Source organism: Microtus ochrogaster (assembly GCF_000317375.1).
Source record: "Microtus ochrogaster isolate Prairie Vole_2 chromosome 6 unlocalized genomic scaffold, MicOch1.0 chr6_random_2, whole genome shotgun sequence".
Lineage (NCBI taxonomy): Eukaryota > Metazoa > Chordata > Mammalia > Rodentia > Cricetidae > Microtus > Microtus ochrogaster.
In genome coordinates, this window is record NW_004949095.1 from 11921030 (window position 1) to 11942734 (window position 21705).

At 36.8% G+C, this 21705-nt stretch overlaps 1 protein-coding gene across 11 annotated transcripts in view; it reads right to left on the minus strand.

The window, feature by feature from the left end:
* Positions 1-102: 102 nt before the first annotated feature.
* The window catches only part of Prrc2c (proline rich coiled-coil 2C), a 74858-nt gene continuing 53255 nt past the window's right edge, over positions 103-21705 (minus strand). For 6 of the 11 annotated variants that reach the window (XM_013352511.2, XM_013352507.2, XM_013352508.2 and 3 more), the window contains exons 21-35: positions 21163-21351; positions 20790-21041; positions 19595-19687; positions 16530-16631; positions 12937-13138; positions 10745-10948; positions 9245-9357; positions 8757-8893; positions 7922-8153; positions 7299-7421; positions 5940-6158; positions 5234-5337; positions 4764-4890; positions 3738-3974; positions 103-1767 (exon numbers count right to left, since the gene is read on the minus strand). In XM_013352511.2, coding sequence (XP_013207965.1) covers positions 1513-1767; positions 3738-3974; positions 4764-4890; positions 5234-5337; positions 5940-6158; positions 7299-7421; positions 7922-8153; positions 8757-8893; positions 9245-9357; positions 10745-10948; positions 12937-13138; positions 16530-16631; positions 19595-19687; positions 20790-21041; positions 21163-21351 — 2589 coding nt within the window. In that variant the 3' untranslated portion in view covers positions 103-1512. Of the gene's footprint in view, positions 1768-2210; positions 2264-3737; positions 3975-4763; positions 4891-5233; positions 5338-5939; positions 6159-7298; positions 7422-7921; positions 8154-8756; positions 8894-9244; positions 9358-10744; positions 10949-12936; positions 13139-16529; positions 16632-19594; positions 19688-20789; positions 21042-21162; positions 21352-21705 lie in introns of all 11 variants that reach the window. The other 5 variants (XM_013352510.2, XM_005363970.3, XM_013352512.2 and 2 more) reach the window with 4 other exon arrangements.

A 21705-nucleotide genomic window follows, 5' to 3' on the forward strand; every position in this document is an offset into this window, starting at 1 on the left:
TTTCTGTACAATGCCAACTCAACACGGTAAACTGGGATACTTTTTTCCAAAGTTGACAGCACAGCTAAAGTTTCCAAAAATTCAAATTATATATAGTATATATATATATTTATACTTATATAAAAAGACCAATAATAGCAGTATGTTATGCATCAATAGCAGCAACAGCTTTTCCAGGTTCTGCAGTCATTTGAACAAAATTGTAGAGACATCCAGCACTCCATTTAAAAAAAAAAAAAAAGTAAAAACAAAATCCCAGAAAACGGCACAGTTCTGTTACTTTTGTGATACCTGGCACCATTTTTTTTTTAAATTAGCTTCTCAATCATCATCTGGAAAGAAAACATTCTGAGCAACATCATTAAAAACAGCTCTGATAAAGCACGGTCACTACTGTGTATCATAAAGCAGGGACAAGCTATTTTACACTCACAGAGGTATGATACAGTGCTGTCCTACATCTACAGTACTGGAGGATACAATGGAAAAGGCAGGATTTAGACTTGATTCTACTTTCCCAGCAGAGGGCCCAAAGGATGGTATGACACAGCTCTGTAAAGAAACACACTCTTAGATACAATTTTGTTTCACTAGTGGCACAGTTCTAATGATTCATTCTTTCCATGAACATCAGCTAAAAACCGTTATTAAAAAAGAAAAAAAAAGATTACCCCTAAAACAAAACTCTATAACCACTGGATTCATATGAAAATGACCTAGTGGAGACAAGCAAGACCTCACCTTACAAACACTTTATCAAATGTGTTATGTTTGAATGGTGAGACCTCCAAAGAAGGAAGGAGATGCCAAGTAGTGCTTCAAAGCTTCGGACCACAATCAAAACACAGCATCATTTTAAATAGAAGCAGAAGCCAAATGTTGCTCATTTGAATATACTCAAGGATGCTGACATCAATATTTAATCGTCTTCTCACTCATCCAGGAAGAAGGGGAGATCAGTTACCTCTGTACTTTATTGTGTTCAACCAAATTACCATGTTACAAAAATAACAAGCTGCCGTAATAAAAAATAAGGCTCCTCTATCCAGCACCAGTTAGCATCATTTTACTTTCAAGCCTAGAAATGCCATAGACACATCCAAAGAACACAAGGGAGGAATAGAACCACAGCTGATATATCAATGGGACCACCCAGTGCCCAACTGAGCCACTCTGGGCTACCATTTCCTCCTATTTCTGGTTTTTCATTTAATCATAAAGCTCCTTAGATCTAACTGTATGCACTTATAGATGTGTGCACATACTTGTATATAAACTGACTGGAGATGCCTGTCAACCAAACAAATGTTACAAAGTAGGTGCAAGCCTGTAAAGCCTCATCTTAATTGGTGTAGCAGCTCTATCAGCGTAAAATGCTCTATGCCCCTTGTGCATCTTCAAGCTCATCACAGGATAGTATCACAGACCATTTTACCGCCGTGGCTGCTGGCTTTTTTTGACTTCATTTTCCCTACCCACCCACCCACAATACCCCACAATAAACCAAAGCTTTTAAGATTTTGTTTCTTCGGTTTTGATCGCCTGAGGTTTGATTGGTCCAGTTCTGACAGGCTTGGTGGTTATGGTGGGTGCAGGGGGTGGCTTTTCTTCAACTTTTTCCTGACAGGCACCAGGTGGGTCAGTCAGTGTTTCAGGTTTACTTGAATCATTGTCCACTTTCTGGGCTTTGCCTCCTATCTGTTTGCTCTGTTGCTGTTCAGAGAAGAACCGTTGCGTGGACTGAAGAACCTCTGCTCTCTGTTTTGCCTTAAAAAATAAGAAAATAAGAACTGAAAATACTGCAACATCACCTAACATTACCAAAGCCTGTCAAATCAATCTCAATTCAAATTTTTGTACCAGTCACAAAAATCATTTTTTCCCTAAGTTGGTTTGGCCCCATTGATCTTTCAGTTTTTAATGCATAGGCTTCTTCCTATCTTCTATGTGATTTTTTAAAAAAAATTCCTGAAGACCACCTCCCACCATCTTTCTAGCATCTGCCCTCTTATAAACAATAAAATACACATTGCTGCGGGTTCCTATTGTTTTTTTTTGGGGGGGGGTGGCAGCTCATTGATACTAAACTTTATTCAGGGAGGCTGCTTGCAAATCTGAAAACATACATGTAATGTAACACTTAAAACTTCTAGTTATCAATATGTGGTCTACAATAAAATGAAAAGGAAGCACTTATATTGTGGCATTACCAACACCTAGGACCAAATGTCTTGTGGCTGAGTCCTCTTCCCACAGCTCTCTTCTGCAGGGGAAGAGCATCAGAAATTAGTAACTACAACTTCACTGATCACTAAGTTCTGATAGCTCCTACCACACTCTGAGCTGGTAAATAATCTTAGTTTCATTGACTACGTGCCCCAAAGAATATACTTACGTTAATCTGTAAATTATAGTACTGTAATATATACAATTAAAACTTAGCTTTCTACCCCTCTTGCATATAACAAAACAACAACAAAAACTCCTTCATGTTCTACAGGTAATCAACCTATACTATCTAAAGATCTAAAAACAATTTAAGAAATTTGTATACTCCCATCCCACTAATAATATTAAGCTCTAATGGCATTTCTAACATGAGAAATGTTTTAAAATTAAGTGGGAAGTAGCCAGGAGCAGAAGGCTACACAATCTGCAAAAGCTTTGGGTGCTAGTGCTTTTAGTAGTAACAAACAGATGGAAACCGTAGGCCCAAAGCCTAGTAAAGCTAAGTGATATGCCATAGTTCTCCTAGAGGGTAGTCTTTGAATTTCATTACTCAGCATTAGAAACACAAAGGATATCAACCAAGAAACTTAATGAGCCAAATTCTTTAATTAGTATTATCACAAACATGTTTCTAATTCAGAGTAAAGCATCACTATGCACATTTCACTCTTGTAAGCACTAATCTTTTCTCTATTCTAGTCTAATCCATGTAGTGATTAAACAAGTTTAATCTTCAATTTCTTAAAGTCAACCTAAAGTAATTACAGAAACAAACTCTAACTGGTTATACAAGCAGATGGGTAAAATTTATGCTGAGAACTGTCCCCACACAGACTCCTAATGGCCTCAACAAACCCAAGTTTATTTGTGCCTTTTATCATGAAGGATCCCAAAGTGCTTTTCTGAGTCCCTCATCTATAACTAACTGCATTCTGGAACATAGCCACCTCAGGTGGGAGGCAAAAAAAAAAAAAAAAAAAAGATGTGGAAACCAGTTTTGAGATGAAAATTACTCAAATACCATGTGAAATAAAAATTAAGATAGCTAACACGTCTTACCCATTTCAGAGTTCACCAAAACCATGATTATGTATTATACTTGGGTGGGGGAGGGGAGGCCAGGGAGGGAAAGGGAAAAAAAGGAAAAGAAATAAAACGGGGTAACCTATAATAAACAATCCATATTACATTTTTTAATACTTAAAAATACTGCATCCAAACTCAGATCTCCCTCAAACACGTATTTCATTCATAAGCAATACATTTGGATAGTTTAAATGTTAATTTGATTTCTGACTATAGTGGCAAAGGGAGGTTCATAAAAGGAGGAAAAGGTAAGGATGGAAGGGAGAAAAAAATGGGGAGGGGCACACAAATAACAGTAGTTAGCTTGGTTAAGTCTGATACAGACAATGAATGCCTGGATATATGGTTATGAATCCAGAGGCATTTTAAGACATGGTTCAGAGACAGATTCTTGCTCTGGTGGCTGTTAACACTGTACTAACCTTCATATCTTGTTCAGCCTTCAACGCAGCCTGGGCCTGATTACCTCTGACTCCAGATAGTGATCCACAAGGACCCCTGGCTACATGTGGCAAACGAGCATGGCTCATGAGGCCTGTGGTCAGCGGAGGAGGCATCTGACTGGCCAGTGCCATTGGTGGCCTCTGTACAGGCGCTGGGAAGGTGTTAGTATGTGGGGCTCTTACCAATGGAGGGACCAGGTTAGGCTGAGAGAGAATCTGAGTGAAAAAAACAAAACATACAACATTGAACTGTTAAAAAAAAAAGCCAACCAGACTAGGTTGGCTTATCCCAGAGTAAATCTGTGCCCATTCTGCCAGTCAAAGTTTTTGGATCGTGCCATTCCATTAATAAGGACAAAGAACAAACAGGCCATGCTTATAAAGTTTAACAGGAAAAATTAGGCAAAGCATGCTATGGCACTTCAGCTGCATATTCTATGGGGGAGACAGAAAGCTATAAATAATTAGGACCATGGAGTGTTTAATGGAACAACTGTAGAAAAGCACACTTCTAATCTAAACATAATCTGAAGGCAAAATAATAGTAACTCGACAAATGTGTTTCCTAACCAATTCTAGCCCAAGTTATCATTCTTAGTCTTCAATCATTAACTTAAAACATTCAGAAAAATCTTACTTCAACTACACAGATAGCATAAAAACAAAAATCCATGTTAGGCCAGGAAAACTTAAGCACTGGGACCCTTCACTGAAAACTTCTTCAAAAAAGACAAAAGGAATAGGACTCAAACTGTCAGAGCTGTGTGGGGAATCTTGAGTATTGCTACTGCCTGCTTTAAAACTAAACAACTACTGCCTCTGCCTATTCATAAAAATAAATGAATACAGCTGAGCAGTACACATTCACTGTTAAACCAGACAAGTTTTCATTCAAAGGCGCACATCTTAGCTGGGTCACCTATGTTATGATTATAAAAACACAACCTTAGTAAGATTAGCCACCACTTTACAACACTAGGCTCATTCTCCCTTGGATCTGCCTACCTGGGGTGCAAACTGTGCAGGAAATGGCTGTGTCATTCTCACTGTGGCAGGGGCTGACTGGAACTGCTTCTGATAAACAATGCTGTTCATTTTGCTAGACTGGCTGTTTGGACTTGTTGAAGTAGCCCTTGGAAAAGAAGTCACTTGTCAGTAGAGCAGTGCCAAGTAATGCTGTTAGAATTTCAAAGACATTTTCTTTTGTATTTCCATCACATTTAGTTGTTAATTGAAACAAACAAAGCTCAATGGTAGCACTATTAAGAAAAGCCAAGGTGAGATGGAGTTGTTACTTATATTAAAGGATCTTCCACAAAATACAGGCTTAACATTGTAGATAAAATTAACAAAATAATTGTCTTGTTCACTTCTGCTTAACATGGGACTGATAATACATTAGGTGATAACTGAATTCTCAAAAAATTTTTCAATTATCTTTCAATTTCCTAAGCAAATTTACATGTCCACCTTACCGGAACGGACTAGATGTTGGCGTGGTGCTCCGACCACCAATTGGAGGTGTCCCCGGTTTGATATCAATGCCACTTCCAAAGGCTTTTAGTTCCATTTCAGACATCTGAGAAAACACACAAAATAAAGGTATCATTCCTTTAATCCTGTAAGTGTTGTATTTAGCATCCTATATGTGATGGCTAAACTATAAAATCCCACAACTGGTTTCAAAATTCAAAGTCAAGCAAGACATAATACTAACATTTCTATAAAAAATTCTGAGTTCTTTATTAGACAAAAACAGGGAAGAAGCAAATAATGAAAGAAAAACACAAACACACATGCACGTGAGGTTTTCTGAGTTGTAAAAACTGATGTTCTATCAATATTATACATTATATTATTTATTCAGTGTGTGCACACTTCCTCACCTTGAACATGGAGGTCAGGACATTTTGTGAGTTATCAGTTCTCTCCTTCAGCCATGAGTCCCTGGGATTGAACTGAGGTCTTAAGCCTTGGCAACGGGGGACTTTACCCAATGAGTCATCTTATGCCCTTTTACAGTTACATCTGTTTTATTGTGTGCGCACACCTATGTTTTTGTGTATGCCATGGCGTACATGCATTTTATCTTCATAGACAACACAACAACATACACATCTCTTATCTCCAAATACCTACAAGCAGCAAATCCTTATATACACTAACCAAATTATCACTTACCTTTCCTGTAGTTGCCATCATACTATGCTGTGTTCCAGCAGGGATTAGTCCTCTGAAAGGCTGGCTTACTTGTGCAGGACGGCTCAGGCTCTGAGCCTGTGCTTGTGGTGTTGTGTGCTGTAATTGGGGCTGAAGAGTCTGAGGCAAAGCAATGAGAGGCTGTCCCGTAGATCCAAAATTAGTCAAGGAAAGCTGAGAGGCTGGTAAAGGTACTGTAACCTACAAAAAGAAGCAAACAGAAACTGTGATCATTTGCTTACAATTACTATGTGTGTATACATAAATATATATGTATACACATAGATCTTTAAATACTTTTAATAATATAAAAATATTTTCATCAAATATTCATCAACATCTTTAGTTAAGTATCTCTATTTTCTTTGTCCTCTTTAAGATAAGATCTCACTATGTAATCCTGGCTGGCCTTGAACTCACAGAGATGCCTCTGTCTTCCAAGTGTGGGGATTAAAGGTATGAATAACCACACACAGCCCTATCTCCATTCTTGTATTAGAGGTCTGGTGACAATATATGGCAATACACTGCTCAACAACAGAAACCAGTCTTAAGAAATGCGGTGTTTGGTGATTTCATCATCAAATGAACATCGAGATTACAGAGCTGTATATGCTAGCTGTAGTGAAAAACTACATTAAATGAAACGATGACTAACTCTGAAGATACTCACAGAGCACACGTCAAATAAACAATATACAATTTAAGTAGCAAAAGTTTCCACCACCAAAACTGCCATATTATTTGCAGGTTTGGTCAAATGAGTGTTCTTAATAAAAAGAACTTTTTAGTTTTCATAAAAAAAAGCTTTTGTTTGTAAGCTATTATGAATATCATTCATAACAATGGCAAACCAAAGGATTAACGACTCACACTTCTCTAGCCTTGTGTCATGTTTAATAATGTCAGAAGAGGATATTCACTTCCCATTGAAAATCTAATTGTATCCATACAGTTAAGGTGCTACCCTTATTAACACTCTTTATAGTGCCATAGTATTATATTAACCTCTCACCTCTAACACTAATAGGTGTATCACTTATATTCTTGAAAAAATGGTTTTCAAACTTTCATATTAATGGATTTTCTCTTATAAACTATTACATGGAATCTCAGTTAAAAAAAAAAGATGTAAAAGTGCAACTAGAATTAGAGGCGGAGGTGTAGTTAAGAGCTGGTTGTTACAGGACTGAATGAAGAAACACTGTCCACTTCTAATGGAACCCCCAGAACATTCCAGTGAAGTTTGAAAACCACTTCTACTATCTTGGTTCAATAAAAATTTCCAAAAAATAACAAAAGCAATACAAAGAATAATATAAAAAAATTGAGGAAATTTACCATGCCATAGTTTACCTGCTGGAGAGCACTTGGTGATTGGGCAGTGTTATAGAAATTTGTCTGACCAGGCTGCTGTACTTGTCCAGAATAAAGATTTGAGGCCTGGGTAAGATTGGCTCTTGCCTAGAAAAATATACAAGAAAACAGAAGAAGAACTGAGAGAGAAGTTCCCATGCAATCTGTATCAACATGATCACTCTAAAAGGGAAGATCTTAGCTGGATGTGGTGGTGCACGCCTTCAGTCCCATTGCTTGGGAGGCAGAAGCAGGCAGTTCTCTTGAGTTTGAGGCCAGCGTGGTACACAGAGTGAGTTTCAGGATGGCCAGGGATACAGAGAAAGAAACCCCAAACCAACAGAAAAAGATTTTTTTTTTTTTTTTTTTTTTTGGTTTTTCGAGACAGGGTTTCTCTGTGGCTTTGGAGCCTGTCCTGGAACTAGCTCTGTAGACCAGGCTGGTCTCGAACTCACAGAGATCCGCCTGCCTCTGCCTCCCGAGTGCTGGGATTAAAGGCGTGCGCCACCATCGCCCGGCCAGAAAAAGATTTTTATGTGCTTAAAAGAATCTGAATTAAATAAACAAAAGCCCATTAAGAACACCATGAGTAAGCAAGCACTCCTTACCTGAAGAAGATGTGTGTCTATCAGCTGAGAACTTCCTAGTCCTGATGCCTGCCCCAGCTGATGCTCATACAGTATAGGGATAGGCTGAGTATTTGAAGTCTGCTGAAAGGCAAGACCTGATTGTGCCTTGGCAAGCTCCTGGTGCTGGACAGCTGGGAAGTTGTGGATAGCCGTACCAGAAAGGACCACAGAAGGCTGCGACAGACTGCTTTGCATAAAAGCTGGCTGCGATCTATGTATGGGAGGTCATGTTATTCATAAATTTTATTTAGAATTTGAAAAGCTTAAGAACAAGATTCTCAAATGACCAAGTATTCTCCTTTCTAATTAGTAACGAAGTAGAGAAGACAATGCCTGTGGCCACCTGTTTCAAGATTATAGTTCTGCACACACCAGAACTTCATACAAAAGCCTACTCTTAGCAACAACAGTTTACATTTCACCTCTTAATTATGATAATGATTCAAGTTTTACATGTTCACTACAAAACTGAGAGCTAACTTAGTTTTCTCTTTGATGCATATATATGATGACACAGACACTCACACACACACGGTCTTTAAGACCAGTGTGAGTCACCATGCCTAGATAAGAGTAGCTCAAGACAGCTGCCCACAGGTTATGAAAACTCTATCTGAACCATGTACAAAACAAACGAAAATAAGGCCTAGCTGAAATCACCAAAGACAGGGTTGTAACATATAATGAACATGCTTAATTATTTATTTTATAACATGGTACCCTAGGGTTTGGGGGGAAAAAGGAATTAGCACTAGATACTACATAATCCATCAATTATAATATAAAAAATATAACAAATTTTAAGGTACGTTACCTATATGGCTGAATTGAAGAACTGAATAATTCCTGAGCCTGGGAAACTGCAGGTCCAGCTCCCAAACTCAGCGGGGCTTGATGCTGCCCTTGCAGTGGGGCATAGATAGGAATTGGAATCTGTTGAACTGACGTTGGCTGCAATAACAACAAAACCAGTGCATATAAAACAGGCGCAAACTTCATACATGAAATCACAAGACTGGGAAAATAAAAACAACAAAACTTCAGACATAAAAAATAAAACACTTATGGTATATATCAACTCCCCTTTAAAACCAGTTTTTTTTTAACCTATGACTTACTGCATACTGGTAACTATTAAGTTCTGGTAACTTGGGGAATTAAAATATTTTCCAAGTTTTGCTAACAGCCTATCCACAAGATAATCCAAAGTGGAATTGTTAAGTAAATGTATTATTACTAAGAATCCAAAATAAACTGCTACAACCACAGAAGTGTCAAGAAATACAGGATTAAAATGTTTACCTGAGAGAGGCCTGGTTGGAAGCCCTGCTGCTGAGCCAGGGATGGTGGAGCCAATCGTGCATGCTGGGTATTAAATAAATGACTTGTGTCCATGTAGAAGGCTGGGATTTGAGCTACAGACCATCAGGGGAAAACAAACAAACAAAACAAAACAAAAAGAACAGTATTGTCTAAATTTCAGAATTTTTCAAGTAGTAAACCAAATTGCTGATAGCAACAAAAAAGATTTTGTAGCTGATTTCAATTGTAAGCCCTCTGAAACTGAACAGTTACAGAAAAAGTACAATGTAAAAAGACATAGAACTTCTAGAGAGAAGTGCATGACACTTAACACTGTAAAACTGGTACTACCGGGTCATGTAAAATAAGATACCCACACGTTCTCAATTGGCTGCGTACTGGAAGCATTTCACACAAAAATTGGACCTAACCACTGAACTAGCAAAGCCACTCTAATTTTAAAAAAATGACAATATGTAACATATTTTTTAAAAATTAGTATTTAATAATAATCAAAATGTTTGATATAGATTTTAAACATACAAATTTTACGATTTACTGTTTTTTGTGTAGTAATATGCATACTATTTTTGTGGCTATTATACCTAATAGTCAAAGAAACACCCTTAAACTTATCAGACAAATCAAAATTCTTATCCATAAAACAGTTCATATACATTAATACACAAATCTTGGAAGAAAGAACTGAAAATTCATATGCTTTATGCATTACTAGTAATCCAATATCTTTAGATATCAACATGCTAACTACTAAAAATCCTTCATTTTCTATTATTCAAAATTTAAACAATCAGTGAATTTAAGCATTTTTGATGACCACTGTAACAGTCACCAAAACAACATTTTCAATTTTGCTGTTCTTTTCTTTTTTTAAATATTTTTTATGGTTTATTTAACTTTATTTTTTATATGCATTGGTGTGAAGGTGTCAGATCCCCTGCAACTGGATCTTCAGACAGTTGTGAGCTGCCATGTGGGTGCTGGGAATTGAACCCGGGTCCTCTGGAAAAGCAGTCAGTGCTCTTAACCACTGAGCCATTTCTCCAGCCCCCTAATTTTGCTGTTCTTAACGTTCTCTTTACCAAGAACTTTTTAAGAGAGTTTGGTGATTTTGGTGAAATAGACATGCACAAATTATTTTGCAAAGTATAAGACTAATATATGACTAATTTATCATAAATGTACAGGGCAAAAGTGGAGACACACACATATATATCCTTTCTAAAAGTTCCAGAGTTCTTGTTATGAGGAATAGGATTCAAATGTGGAGAAAGACACAGATATATCCATTCTAAAAGTTCTAGAATTCTTGTTGTTATGAGGAATAGGATTCAGATGTACAAAAGGACACATCTGAAAAGCAAAACAAAAACAAACAAACAAACAAACAAAAAACCCCACAAGCTTGAAAGGGTTATGAAGAAAAAAAGCACATGTCTTTATTTTCTAAATTCCTGTAACCAAACCTAGAAATATTACCTGCTGCCGACTGAGACACATAAACTTGTGGACTCTGCTGCTGCTGGGCAATAAGGGAAGGCATACAGCTTAACTGTGAAAAATGACTTGCAGAAGGTAGGCTGCTTGTCTGCAGTTGTTGGGGTTTTACTTTACAGATATTAGGAGGATCTGATGTGGTTGTAGATTTTGTACTCAAAGAAGAGGTAGTGTAAGTACCGGCTCCTGTATTTGAAGAAGGGAGAAAATACAGCATGTTTATTCTTCATACTTATGTTTCTGGGTCTATGAGTCCTATGGACATTAAGTATTCCAGCAACCACAAACCAACACTATTTGAGAGGACTGGAGTGTCTCAGGGGCTGGCAATGGAGTTGAGTTGATAGAGTTGATAGAGGTGCTTGCCTAGCATGCACCGTATCCCCAGCACTCCATGAACCAGTCATGGTGGCATGTACCTGTAATTCTAGCACAGAGTTCCTGTGAGCTCTAAACTCAGGAGGTGGAGGCAGACTCATACTCTCATTTACAAGAGAGTCAGTTACAGGCCAGTCAAGAATACAAGAGACCTTGCCTTGAAAAGGAGAGGACAGACACAGGCACACAGAAAACCAACAACCCCCCCCAAACAAACAAAAAAACCCTAACATCAAAAAACCCAATCATTTCTCCACAAAGTATGGACAGACTTTTATCCTTGTTACTATTTGTTCAACTAAACAAGCAGAGTAGCTAGACCTAGAGAAAGGATTCCAAATAAAGACTGGGGAACATTAAAGACATCCTACCCCAATCTTGTTGTATGTTTTATATTAATTTCCACTAAAGTATATGAGAATTCAAGTTAGTCTATTAAGATGTCTTAGTGGACAAATGGATAGTGAGGAACGACTGGACAAGCTCTAAAGAAAGAAAATGATACAATTGGGCATTGTTTGGCGCAGCATTACAATACAGGAATCATCTCTGAGGTCTTTTCTTTCAAGACAGTGCCTTCACACTTGCCTAGATTGGCCTCAAATTTCCAACCTCCCTACTTCAGTCTCTCAAGTGCTGAAAACACAGGTGTGTGCCTACATTGGGTTTGTCTAAATACATCAATTACAGACAATATAAAAATAGGTATAGGAGCCGGGCGGTGGTGGCGCACGCCTTTAATCCCAGCACTCGGGAGGCAGAGGTAGGTGAATCTTTGTGAGTTCGAGGCTAGCCTGGTCTACAAGAGCTAGTTCCAGGACAACCTCTAAAGCTACAGAGAAACCCTGTCTCAAAAAACAAAACAACAACAAAAAAAATAGGTATAGGACAGCCCAAACACTAGTGGCGGAGATCTCAAAATTAGCACACTATGTGGCACAATATGGAAAAACAATACCACACAGGCTATACATTCTATTTCCCACTGCTGTGGAAACATCAGGGAAATAAACTTTGTTTTTAACAGAAGCAGCATGGTTGCATTTAGGAAAAGTAAAAAGGATGTGCTATCCTGGAAGTCAAGCATTTGGAAACATTTGCCATTCTTAGTTTTGCTATCAAGACAGGGTTTTCTGTGTGTAACAGCCCTGGCTGTTATGTAACTCATTCTGAAGACTATGCTGGCCTCGAACACACTGAAATCCTTTGCCTGAGTGCTGTGATTAAAGGCGTGTGCCACTACCACCTGGCCCTTTGCCATTCTTTAAGAACTACAAACCTCTAAGCTGGCAACTGTGCAGAACTGCAAGGAAGGATGGAGCTCATCCTAAGTCCAGGTCCTACTTGAACAGTACAAACACACCCACCTAACCCACCATTAGAAGATGCAGCTCACTCCATTAGCACCATTAAACCAGGTATATACTGGGGGAAAGCTATGGAAATTTATATTTGTCAACTGGGTTTTAAATTATTTGGATATAGTAAAAATGACAACAAAAAGGTGAACTTAAAAAAATTTAGGTACTCTTTTAATCAACGAGGGAGGATGCAGCAACATGTTTTCTAATAAACAATCAATAAAATAGTCACATTAAAATTCTGAGAGACAAATAAGAGGCAAGAGGAGACTAGTTTTCCTAAAGAATGACCTAAAGAATTTCCTAAAGAATGCTCAGGGAATGGGAGTGCAGTTGGGAGGTATAGTGTTTGTCTAGGGTACACCTGACAACTATGTTCAATCCTTCGTGCAGCACACAAAATAGGTATGTAAGGAAAGCTATGACAGCTTCTACCTGATAATGATGCTGTGGGAGTGACTGAAGCAACAGGGATCTGAGGCATCGATGCACTGGAAAAAGAGTTGTAATTAGCAGTGCTTGGTCCACTGGCACTACTGCTGACTCCACTCACAATCGGAGGTGCTGCAGAAGTGACCGGAGATCCCTTTTCCCTTAGATTTGGAGAATTCTCCCATGCCTTACGCGCAGACTCCATCTGCAATAAAAGAGTCTTCTGTTAAAGCAAACAAACAAACAAAAAAACCAAAGAAAACCCAAAAGACCACATCCTCTATATCCCAGTACACAGATTTCAAATAGTGTCAGAGAGCTTACGCTTTTTACTTGCTCTCTCACCCTAAGGGCTATTATTAGTTTAAAACGGAATTTCTTGAAAGCTTTAAGAAATGCACAATGAACTATAGCTAAAGAATTTATCCAAACACAAATATCCCTACTAATATAATAGAAGGAATGTGATTCCTCTATGGGACGGAAGTCAGAAAGGGCCTTGTGAAACAAACACCTTTTCTCTCTCCATTCCTTTTAAAACCAATACTTCTGAAATACAGATGGCAATGTAATAGGACAAAATTTTAGGCTAGTGTATACTGTCTGTAGTAATTTGTATTTGTGACCCTGGTTTACTCATACTATCATTTATTAAAAGACAGAACTGCATCTTTAAGTTTGAGCAGCATTGTTCACTAACTTTCAGATAACAATTATACCACATATGCAACTTGTATTTTTCTACCAGCTCCATTTAAAAATATAAAGACAAAAGGCAGTATTAATTTGGTTAACAGTTAAAGACAATATATCTATAATTGAAATAATATAAAAACACTCACTAATACATATCCTTTTCTGATTTGTTTCCACTGTTTTACTGTAGCACAGTACGCATTTTGTACTGGAAGACTCTGAACTACTTTTATCTCTGTACACAAATGCCACCATACCCATTTCCTAAGCTTTTTAATATTAAAATTTCAGATACAGCATCTATTTCATTTTCTCTTACAGCAAATATCAATTTAGACCAGCCATTGTTCAAATGTTGAATAATTTTAGGTATCTAGTGAATTCTGAACTGGAGAGCAGAGGAAGATTCCCTCCACCAGGGCTATGAGCCAGAGGAAATTTTGGGCTGAAAAAAACAAACAAACAAACAAAAAACAAACCCACAATAATATCTAAGATGATTTGTAAGAAGTTGTTTTCCTAAGTAATATCTTTAATACTACTAACATGTTAGCCTTTAAAATGCCAATCTCTAAATGTGTCCTCCCTGCCCCTGACAGTTCCTCTGTGATTCCCTGGCTGTCCTGGAACTCACTCTGTAGACCAGGCTAGCCCCAAACTCAGAGATCTGCCTGATCTGGGATTAAAGGTGTACCTTTAATGTACTTTATCATATCACCTTTAAAAGACACATATGCTGTCATCATAAAACACTCAAACTGTACAACTCCTTTATGTTTAAGGACACACATTTCTCACAATCAATTCAAGTGTACTTTATTCTAAAATAAAAGCTATGGAGGGTGGGATGGTACTGGAACCTGGACCCGACCCTACAATTCTGAGATCCTTCCTAAATCCTAGAATGGCACCTCCAGAGACCTCTCTGCTCCCACACTGCCTATATTTGAGCTCCTACTCAGAATATGACTATAGTATTTTAGTTGCATTTCTCACTAGTTGTTCTGAATGATGGAACCCACAGTCAGGTTTATGGCATCACCTCCATCCCTTAAGGGACGACTGAGGTTTCTGTCTAGCTTCTGACAGAAGACTGGCTTTGTTGATATGTGTGTGTGTGTGTGTGTGTGTGTGTGTGTGTGTGTGTATATATATATATATATATATATATATATATATATATATATATATATATAATGTGATGAGAGAAAAGTCTAACGACATAATTTTTTATTAACTCAGATTTTTTAGAAAATAATCTACATATCTATGATATGTCAACTTGTGATCTTCATTAAAACCTGTTGAAAATAACTGTAAAACTAACCATCTTGTAAGGAACTTAAGTTTGTTGACCATCCTAACAGTAACCTGACATTTTGGTATGGCAGGAATTTGGGGAGAATACTATGTCTTTTCAGCTGTAGGCAAATACTATGGCATGGGTTAGACTCCACACAGATATTTGGCTTACTTTCACCTCTTACACAGCAAGAAAACAGTTTGTCTTTGGAAAGTCAAGGCTACCAAAAGTATAATTATTTTACATACTGATAATAATGTCCATATAGAACTTTCCACAAGTATTTTTCCAAGAAATATTTTTTAACGTTTATTTATTTATTATGCATACAGTATTCTGTGTATATGCCTGCACGCCAGAAGAGGGCACCAGACCCCATTACAGATGGTTGTGAGCCACCATGTGGTTGCTGGGAATTGAACTCAGAACCTTTGGAAGAGCAGACAATGCTCTTAACCTCTGAGCCATCTCTCCAGCCCCCAAGAAATATTTTTTTAAAAAAAGTAAAGAAATGACAGGTAAAGCTAATTTAATTTTAACTCTGTGGGATGTTAAAAATGAGTACAAGGCAAAGCACAATAAGTATTCTAAAGAATTAACTGACTCAGAGATAAGTATAAAGACATATTTGCTTATATGAAATTTAATTAATATAATCATAATTATCTGAATTATAGAACAAGGTAATAAACCCAGATATAGTCCTCTGAGTGGAAAATCAGCAGCAAGAGCCAACAAGAAGTAGCAGTAAGCAGTGAGAATGGGGAACAAACAGGCATCTATGTCAGAGTCTCAGAGTTTTATTAACACTCCCACAAAGTGATCCTAAGGTTGAGCAGAGAGAGTCTAGAAATGAACACTGGTAACACGACTAAAACAGCTTAGCTTTTCCCCCTCCTGTGTAATGTCAAAGATTCACTATAATCCAATCAGGAAAACCTGCCTTTTGAGGCTAATACCATACTTGTCAGGATTAGGAACAAAAAGAACACCAATAAATAAAAGACATTTTAAAAAATTCTGTATTTTCTCCACCTAACTACTAACCCACCCCAAGGTGAATCAGAGTTCTAAAATAACCTCAAGTAATTGTCTCATAAAACAATTAACATATGTCAAAAACAATAAAAATCGGTGAGAAAAACAAGGCAAATGCTAAGACTGTGGCACAGGATAGATAGCCTGTAATCCTCACTAACTGAGAAACTGAAGCAAACGGAGGGCAAAGTTAAAAGCCAGGCTGGGCTACTTAGTGAGACTGTGTTTAAATAAGAAAGAAAATGGCTGGGATTTGAGGTCCCAGGTTCAATCTTTAGTACTTCCATCAAAACCTCATAATTTTGCTTATCGAGTATGCTTTTGTTAACAGCCTTTTCATAAATCATTCCTGCATTCAGTTTATTCATGATTTATAAGGAAGAAAAAAAGCATTCTTAGCATAGTTAGTACTTTGTATTTAAGTACAAATCACAAACAGTAATTCTATTTTAATGAAAAAATTCACAAGCACAATAGACCTTGCCAGTGCTATTATTCTGAACTTTACGCCCCTTGCAAGCAATGATTAAGGAGCCTTGGAGATGGACACTGTACATACCTTGAAGGTGAGGCTGAAAGTAGTAGGAGGAACTGAAGTTAGGCTGGAGCTCTGTTGTATAGTCTCCCTCTTAGGGAGGGGTAGAGTGTTGGGCAGGGGCACCTGAAAAGGCAGTCAACACATCACAATCGAAGTATGCTGCAAAAGCCCCATCAGTCACAGTGCTAATGTACTCTAAAAATGCTGTATCTAATTACTTAAGTTATAATGCTTGGAGAGGCCAATAACTATCTTAAAGTTCTGAAGAAAAAAACTCTCCGCTTAGGAGTGCACAAATTGTCAGGAAAAAAGAACCTGCTTTGAATATAAAGCACATACTACTCAGGTAGTGCTCTTTATACTAGAAGCAAAAGTTTGTATTTTAAACAAATTCCCAGGTGGTGTTAATATTACTGTGCAATCACGTTCTAAGGAGTATGACTTTCCCAGCATATACAAGGACCCACAGGTTCTTATCCTGAGTATTTAACCTAGCAATGCAAAGGTAGAAAATCTCTTTCCTACAATATAATCAACCTCTTAAAATTAGATTCAAGAACAAGAGCAACTTCTGGAACCAAGTAAGGAACACACCCTTACCTCACATACCAAACCATTCTACTGCATAAGGATTGTGGCAAATGCTATAAGAAACATTAGTTATTATGCACTATCCATATTTTCTTTTTCGCTTCATAGTCCCTAGATCTTGTTATTTTACTATGTGTACTGCTTTATGCTTGTTTTTGGATGATTCACTCAGCTATTCAGGAAAAAAAAGGCTTGGGGTGGTTTCAGATTATATCTCAAAGTATCACTTTGAGATACTATGGATTGTCTCTAATAGAGATCTGTCAAAAACATTACTTAACAAGAATTCTTTAATAAATCTTGAAACTAGATATCAGTTGTACTTAACTCTGTGGAACACTCAAAATTCACAATAATTTTAATATTAGATAACTACTGCACAAGTTAAGCTATTTATTTGAAAAGCCTGTACTGGCTAGAGAGATGCCTCAGTATGCTTACTGCATTTACAGAGGACCCAGATTCAGTTCCTGGTGCCCCACAACAATACAGTTCTAGATTACCCACCATCTTTTCCCGGCCTCTGGGGACTCCTGCAATCAAGTGGTGCACATAAACTCACTCAAGCTTATACATATACTTACAAACATACATTTTCTAAAAAGAAGCCTACATAAAAGTCACAACAGAAATAAACCTAAAATGTGTAAATACAAAAAAAAGTTCTACATTTCAAATGGAAGCTTCCAACAGAACACGTCTCAAAAGGATGTATGGTTTTTTCCATGGAAAACTGTTACAGCTGGCACAGAATCACTACCACATTTGGCCCACAGAAGCAACACTGAAGGCAGCTAAATTGAATGTTAAATAGCCCTAACCCAAATTATGTTTTACTCATATAAATGCCTTAGATATATTACTAATAATCAAATGTAGACTTATTCACGCATACACAAGACTAGATTTCTTATTCCAAAGTAGCTGTCAGGATACAAAGTCACATGCTAATTGACCTTAGGAGCACATGGAAACTACTGAAGTGTTCATATAATGTATTTTTTCAATGACAAAATGTGATAGATATAGAAAATTATAAAATTCACATTTCCCCCAAATATACTTCAGACCATAAACCAGCAGAGAGCATCATACACTTTCTTGAAAAGGTGGCCTTTTTTTGAGAGAGAGAGAGAGAGAGAGAGAGAGAGAGAGAGAGAGAGAGAGAGAGAGAGAGAGGGGGTTTCTCTGGTGTAGCTCTGGCTATCTTGAAACTCACTATGTAGACCAGGCTGGACTCAAAATCACAGAACTCAGAGATCCGCCTAGCTCTGTTTCCTGAGTGCTAGGATTAAAGGCGCATACCACTGCAGCCCATCTGAAAATGCGACATCTGACAATTTTTTTTAATGAGCAAAGTTGGCACAATTAAAGCATAAACTTTGTTTTAATGTTAATGGTTGATAACCTAGCAGTGAAACCAGCATTCAAACCCAACCAACAGCTCTTTTTCCTATGTTTCCTAATATAAAAAAAATTCTTCTCATAAAGACGGAGAGGGGAGTGGTAGATTCCAGGTTTGGTGCAATGAAGCAATCTTACAATTCTAAAAGCTGGACGGACAAGCTAATCAAGCTCAATATCAAGTATAATTCATTCCACTCTATTCCTTTTCCTCAGTTATACAGTGGAAGTGTTTTGATTTGACTATAACTTTAATTAACTGACCCCTAATGTAGCTCACCTTTCTAAAATTCCACATACTTGATGCTAGAGGGACGAATAGACAGCATGAGGGAAAAATATAAGACAAAAATCAAGATTTTTATACTGAAAATGATAAAATCCTTTTGAAGAAATTTTTAACTGTAGCTATAAAAGTATTTTTTGAAAGAACAATCAACATTTAAATGTTATATCGCTCGATTACTATAAAAGTTTATATTTAAAAGGGAGATCAGATGACCGGATTTTTCCCTTATTTATTCTCAAAAGCGAGGATCATACAAGAAACTTTTTAAATGCCCAAAATCATGCTGTACATGTGACCACAACAAGTTACTTAATATATTTAGACTATTTTTCACCTGTACTGACTTAAAATATCCAATTTGGAATACATATATATACATTAAAGTTCAATTTTCACAAAAGGAATGCTGGCAAAGCTTATTCTTTGGAAAAAGACCTTATACGAGTATGGCTTCATTGCATCATTAAAGAAAAGAAGTATCATTGTGAACAAAATTACCCAACCAAATAAAATTAACTGTAGTATATAAAAGAAAGCCACCCCCCAAAAAAAAAAAACAAAAACAAAAAAACAATCAAGCCTTTGCGCAAGTCTTTAGAAAGCTGTTAACTTTTAAGGATGGGAGAGCCTAATTTTGATTTTAGTAGCTATACTTACTACAGTGCTCATAAACAAACTTACTATCAACTCATCCCTGTTAAGAGTCAAATGTTGGCCATGACAACGTATATAAGACAAGAAGAGTATCAGATGACAGCCAGTTTTCTATGCAAACCTGTCAAATCTCTGACTGGTTACTTACATTATTAACTAAAGTATCCTCCATCTTTGCATTATTAGTAGCCACAGTGTTCGGCAGAGAAGAAGAAGGCGTAGTATAGTCTGTTACAGACTCCTGTGGAGGAGTGACAAAAAGAAGTTCTTTTAAAGTCAGATTTATAGGTCACCTTTCGACAATCTAATAGAACAGAGAAAAGCTGTTTTGGAAGGAAAGAGATCATAAAACTTTATGCCCTAAAATTTCAATCCGCTAACAGTAGGCTAACAAGTGACATCTCAATTGCTGATAAACTTTTGCACATACTTAAAACATATTTCACAACACTAAGTAGGAAGCTATCAACAGGATTAAATATTTCTGTGAATTATTATTTACTATCAAGAATAATCTTAAGTCTGACAATTAAAAAAGAAAACTCAAAACATTAACATAAAAATATCACACCTTCCTTCTTTTTCAAACAATATATGCCCCAGATGAATTCAAGTATCTGATTCCAGTCACTTCCCATAATTTGCCTTTACAGGCACATCTAGTTACATACTGGGCCTGCAGACATGTGGATAGTCAAGTCTTTCACATAAAATGTTACATACAGTATATTTATGCAAACTACCATCTTCTCTACATTACTAACAACATGTAATATTCTGCCATCAGATGTAAAGAGCTTAAAAAGACAAAAAAAAAGACCCAAACAAACAAACAAACAAACAAAAAAAACAAGAAAAAAAACCAAGCAAGCAAAAATCTCTAATAACAACAGTAACTACCCCCTATATTTTAGGAATAGTATTTTTGATCCAGATTTGAGTCATGGATCCTGAACTCACAGACATAAGACAGCTGATTGTATTTTAAAAGATATATATACCTTTCATTCAATGTGGAAACCAAAAGCAAGTCAGTATTTTTAGTGTTCAATCACGGAAACAGTGATTTGTTCCAAGTGTGTCCCACTGTTAAATTTAGAATTATAAGGCAAGATAAAGCTATACCAGACAGAGACATTTTTGAAATGCTTAAAATCTCAAGGGAAAGAATTCTGATCTTATAATTTTCTATTTAAGCTATTCAAAAAAATGAACTTCTACTAAAATGTAACATTTTTAAGAGATATTTATATAAAAGCATACTACAAAATATACTATAGAACAAGCAGCATAAACCAATGCTCAGCATAAAAATGCACATTATTGATTTTCCCATTGCATACCTTTGCATCAGTGCCATATTCTGCTGATGACACTGAGATCATTGCTCCTATTTCAGCAGACATTTCTGAGACTGCTTTGGTTTCTTTTGCTGCTCCAGGGTCTGTGTTTCTGACCACAGCTGGGCTGGGTTTCTCTTGTCCTTCTGGCTCAGCCTGTTGGGCATCTTTCACTTTTTTATTTTTTAATGATCGTTCCTTTCCAATGGGACCAGGTTTATGTTCCTTGTTTTCTACTAGACTCAAATCTGGAAGCTAAAGTCAATGGTTATGACAAAATACATTACAATGAAAAATTTATTAAAAATTAAATTCAATTTTGAAACAATTTTCTTTGTCCATTTCAGAATCATATCTTCCTTACAATAATACTCACCTTCTGAGCTTTAATAGGCCCTGCACGTGGCTGTTTCTGACGCTGTTCTTTAGGTTCAGGAGCTTTGTCGGTTGGTTTTTCTGAAAGCACAGGAACCACCTCATTTTCATTCCCATTTGAAGCTGGAGCACCAAACTGAATTGTGTCAATTCCAATTTCAACACCATTCTCTTGACCATTTCTTGTTCCCTAATAAGATAATGTTTTAACATTTGGTATATTATAATAAACGAAGTTCAGACCTGATTGAAATACATATACAGTGCCATATAAATACCAAGATAGAAGCTTGGTTTAAGTTTCTACATATTAACTGAGAATAGAAGAGTTCAGTTTAAATGTTCAAAGTCCTAAATCTGTGATCATGAGAAAAATCAACAAAAGCTTCAAGTTATTTCATTAGCACAACATATGCAAAAATCAACAAATGTCAAAGGTATAAATGGAAAACAAAGATATTAATTATCAGTATCAACAATTTCTTAGAAGTCTGCTTTGAGAGAAAACCTTAAATAAAAAAAATAAAGTACTATGTGAATGTGA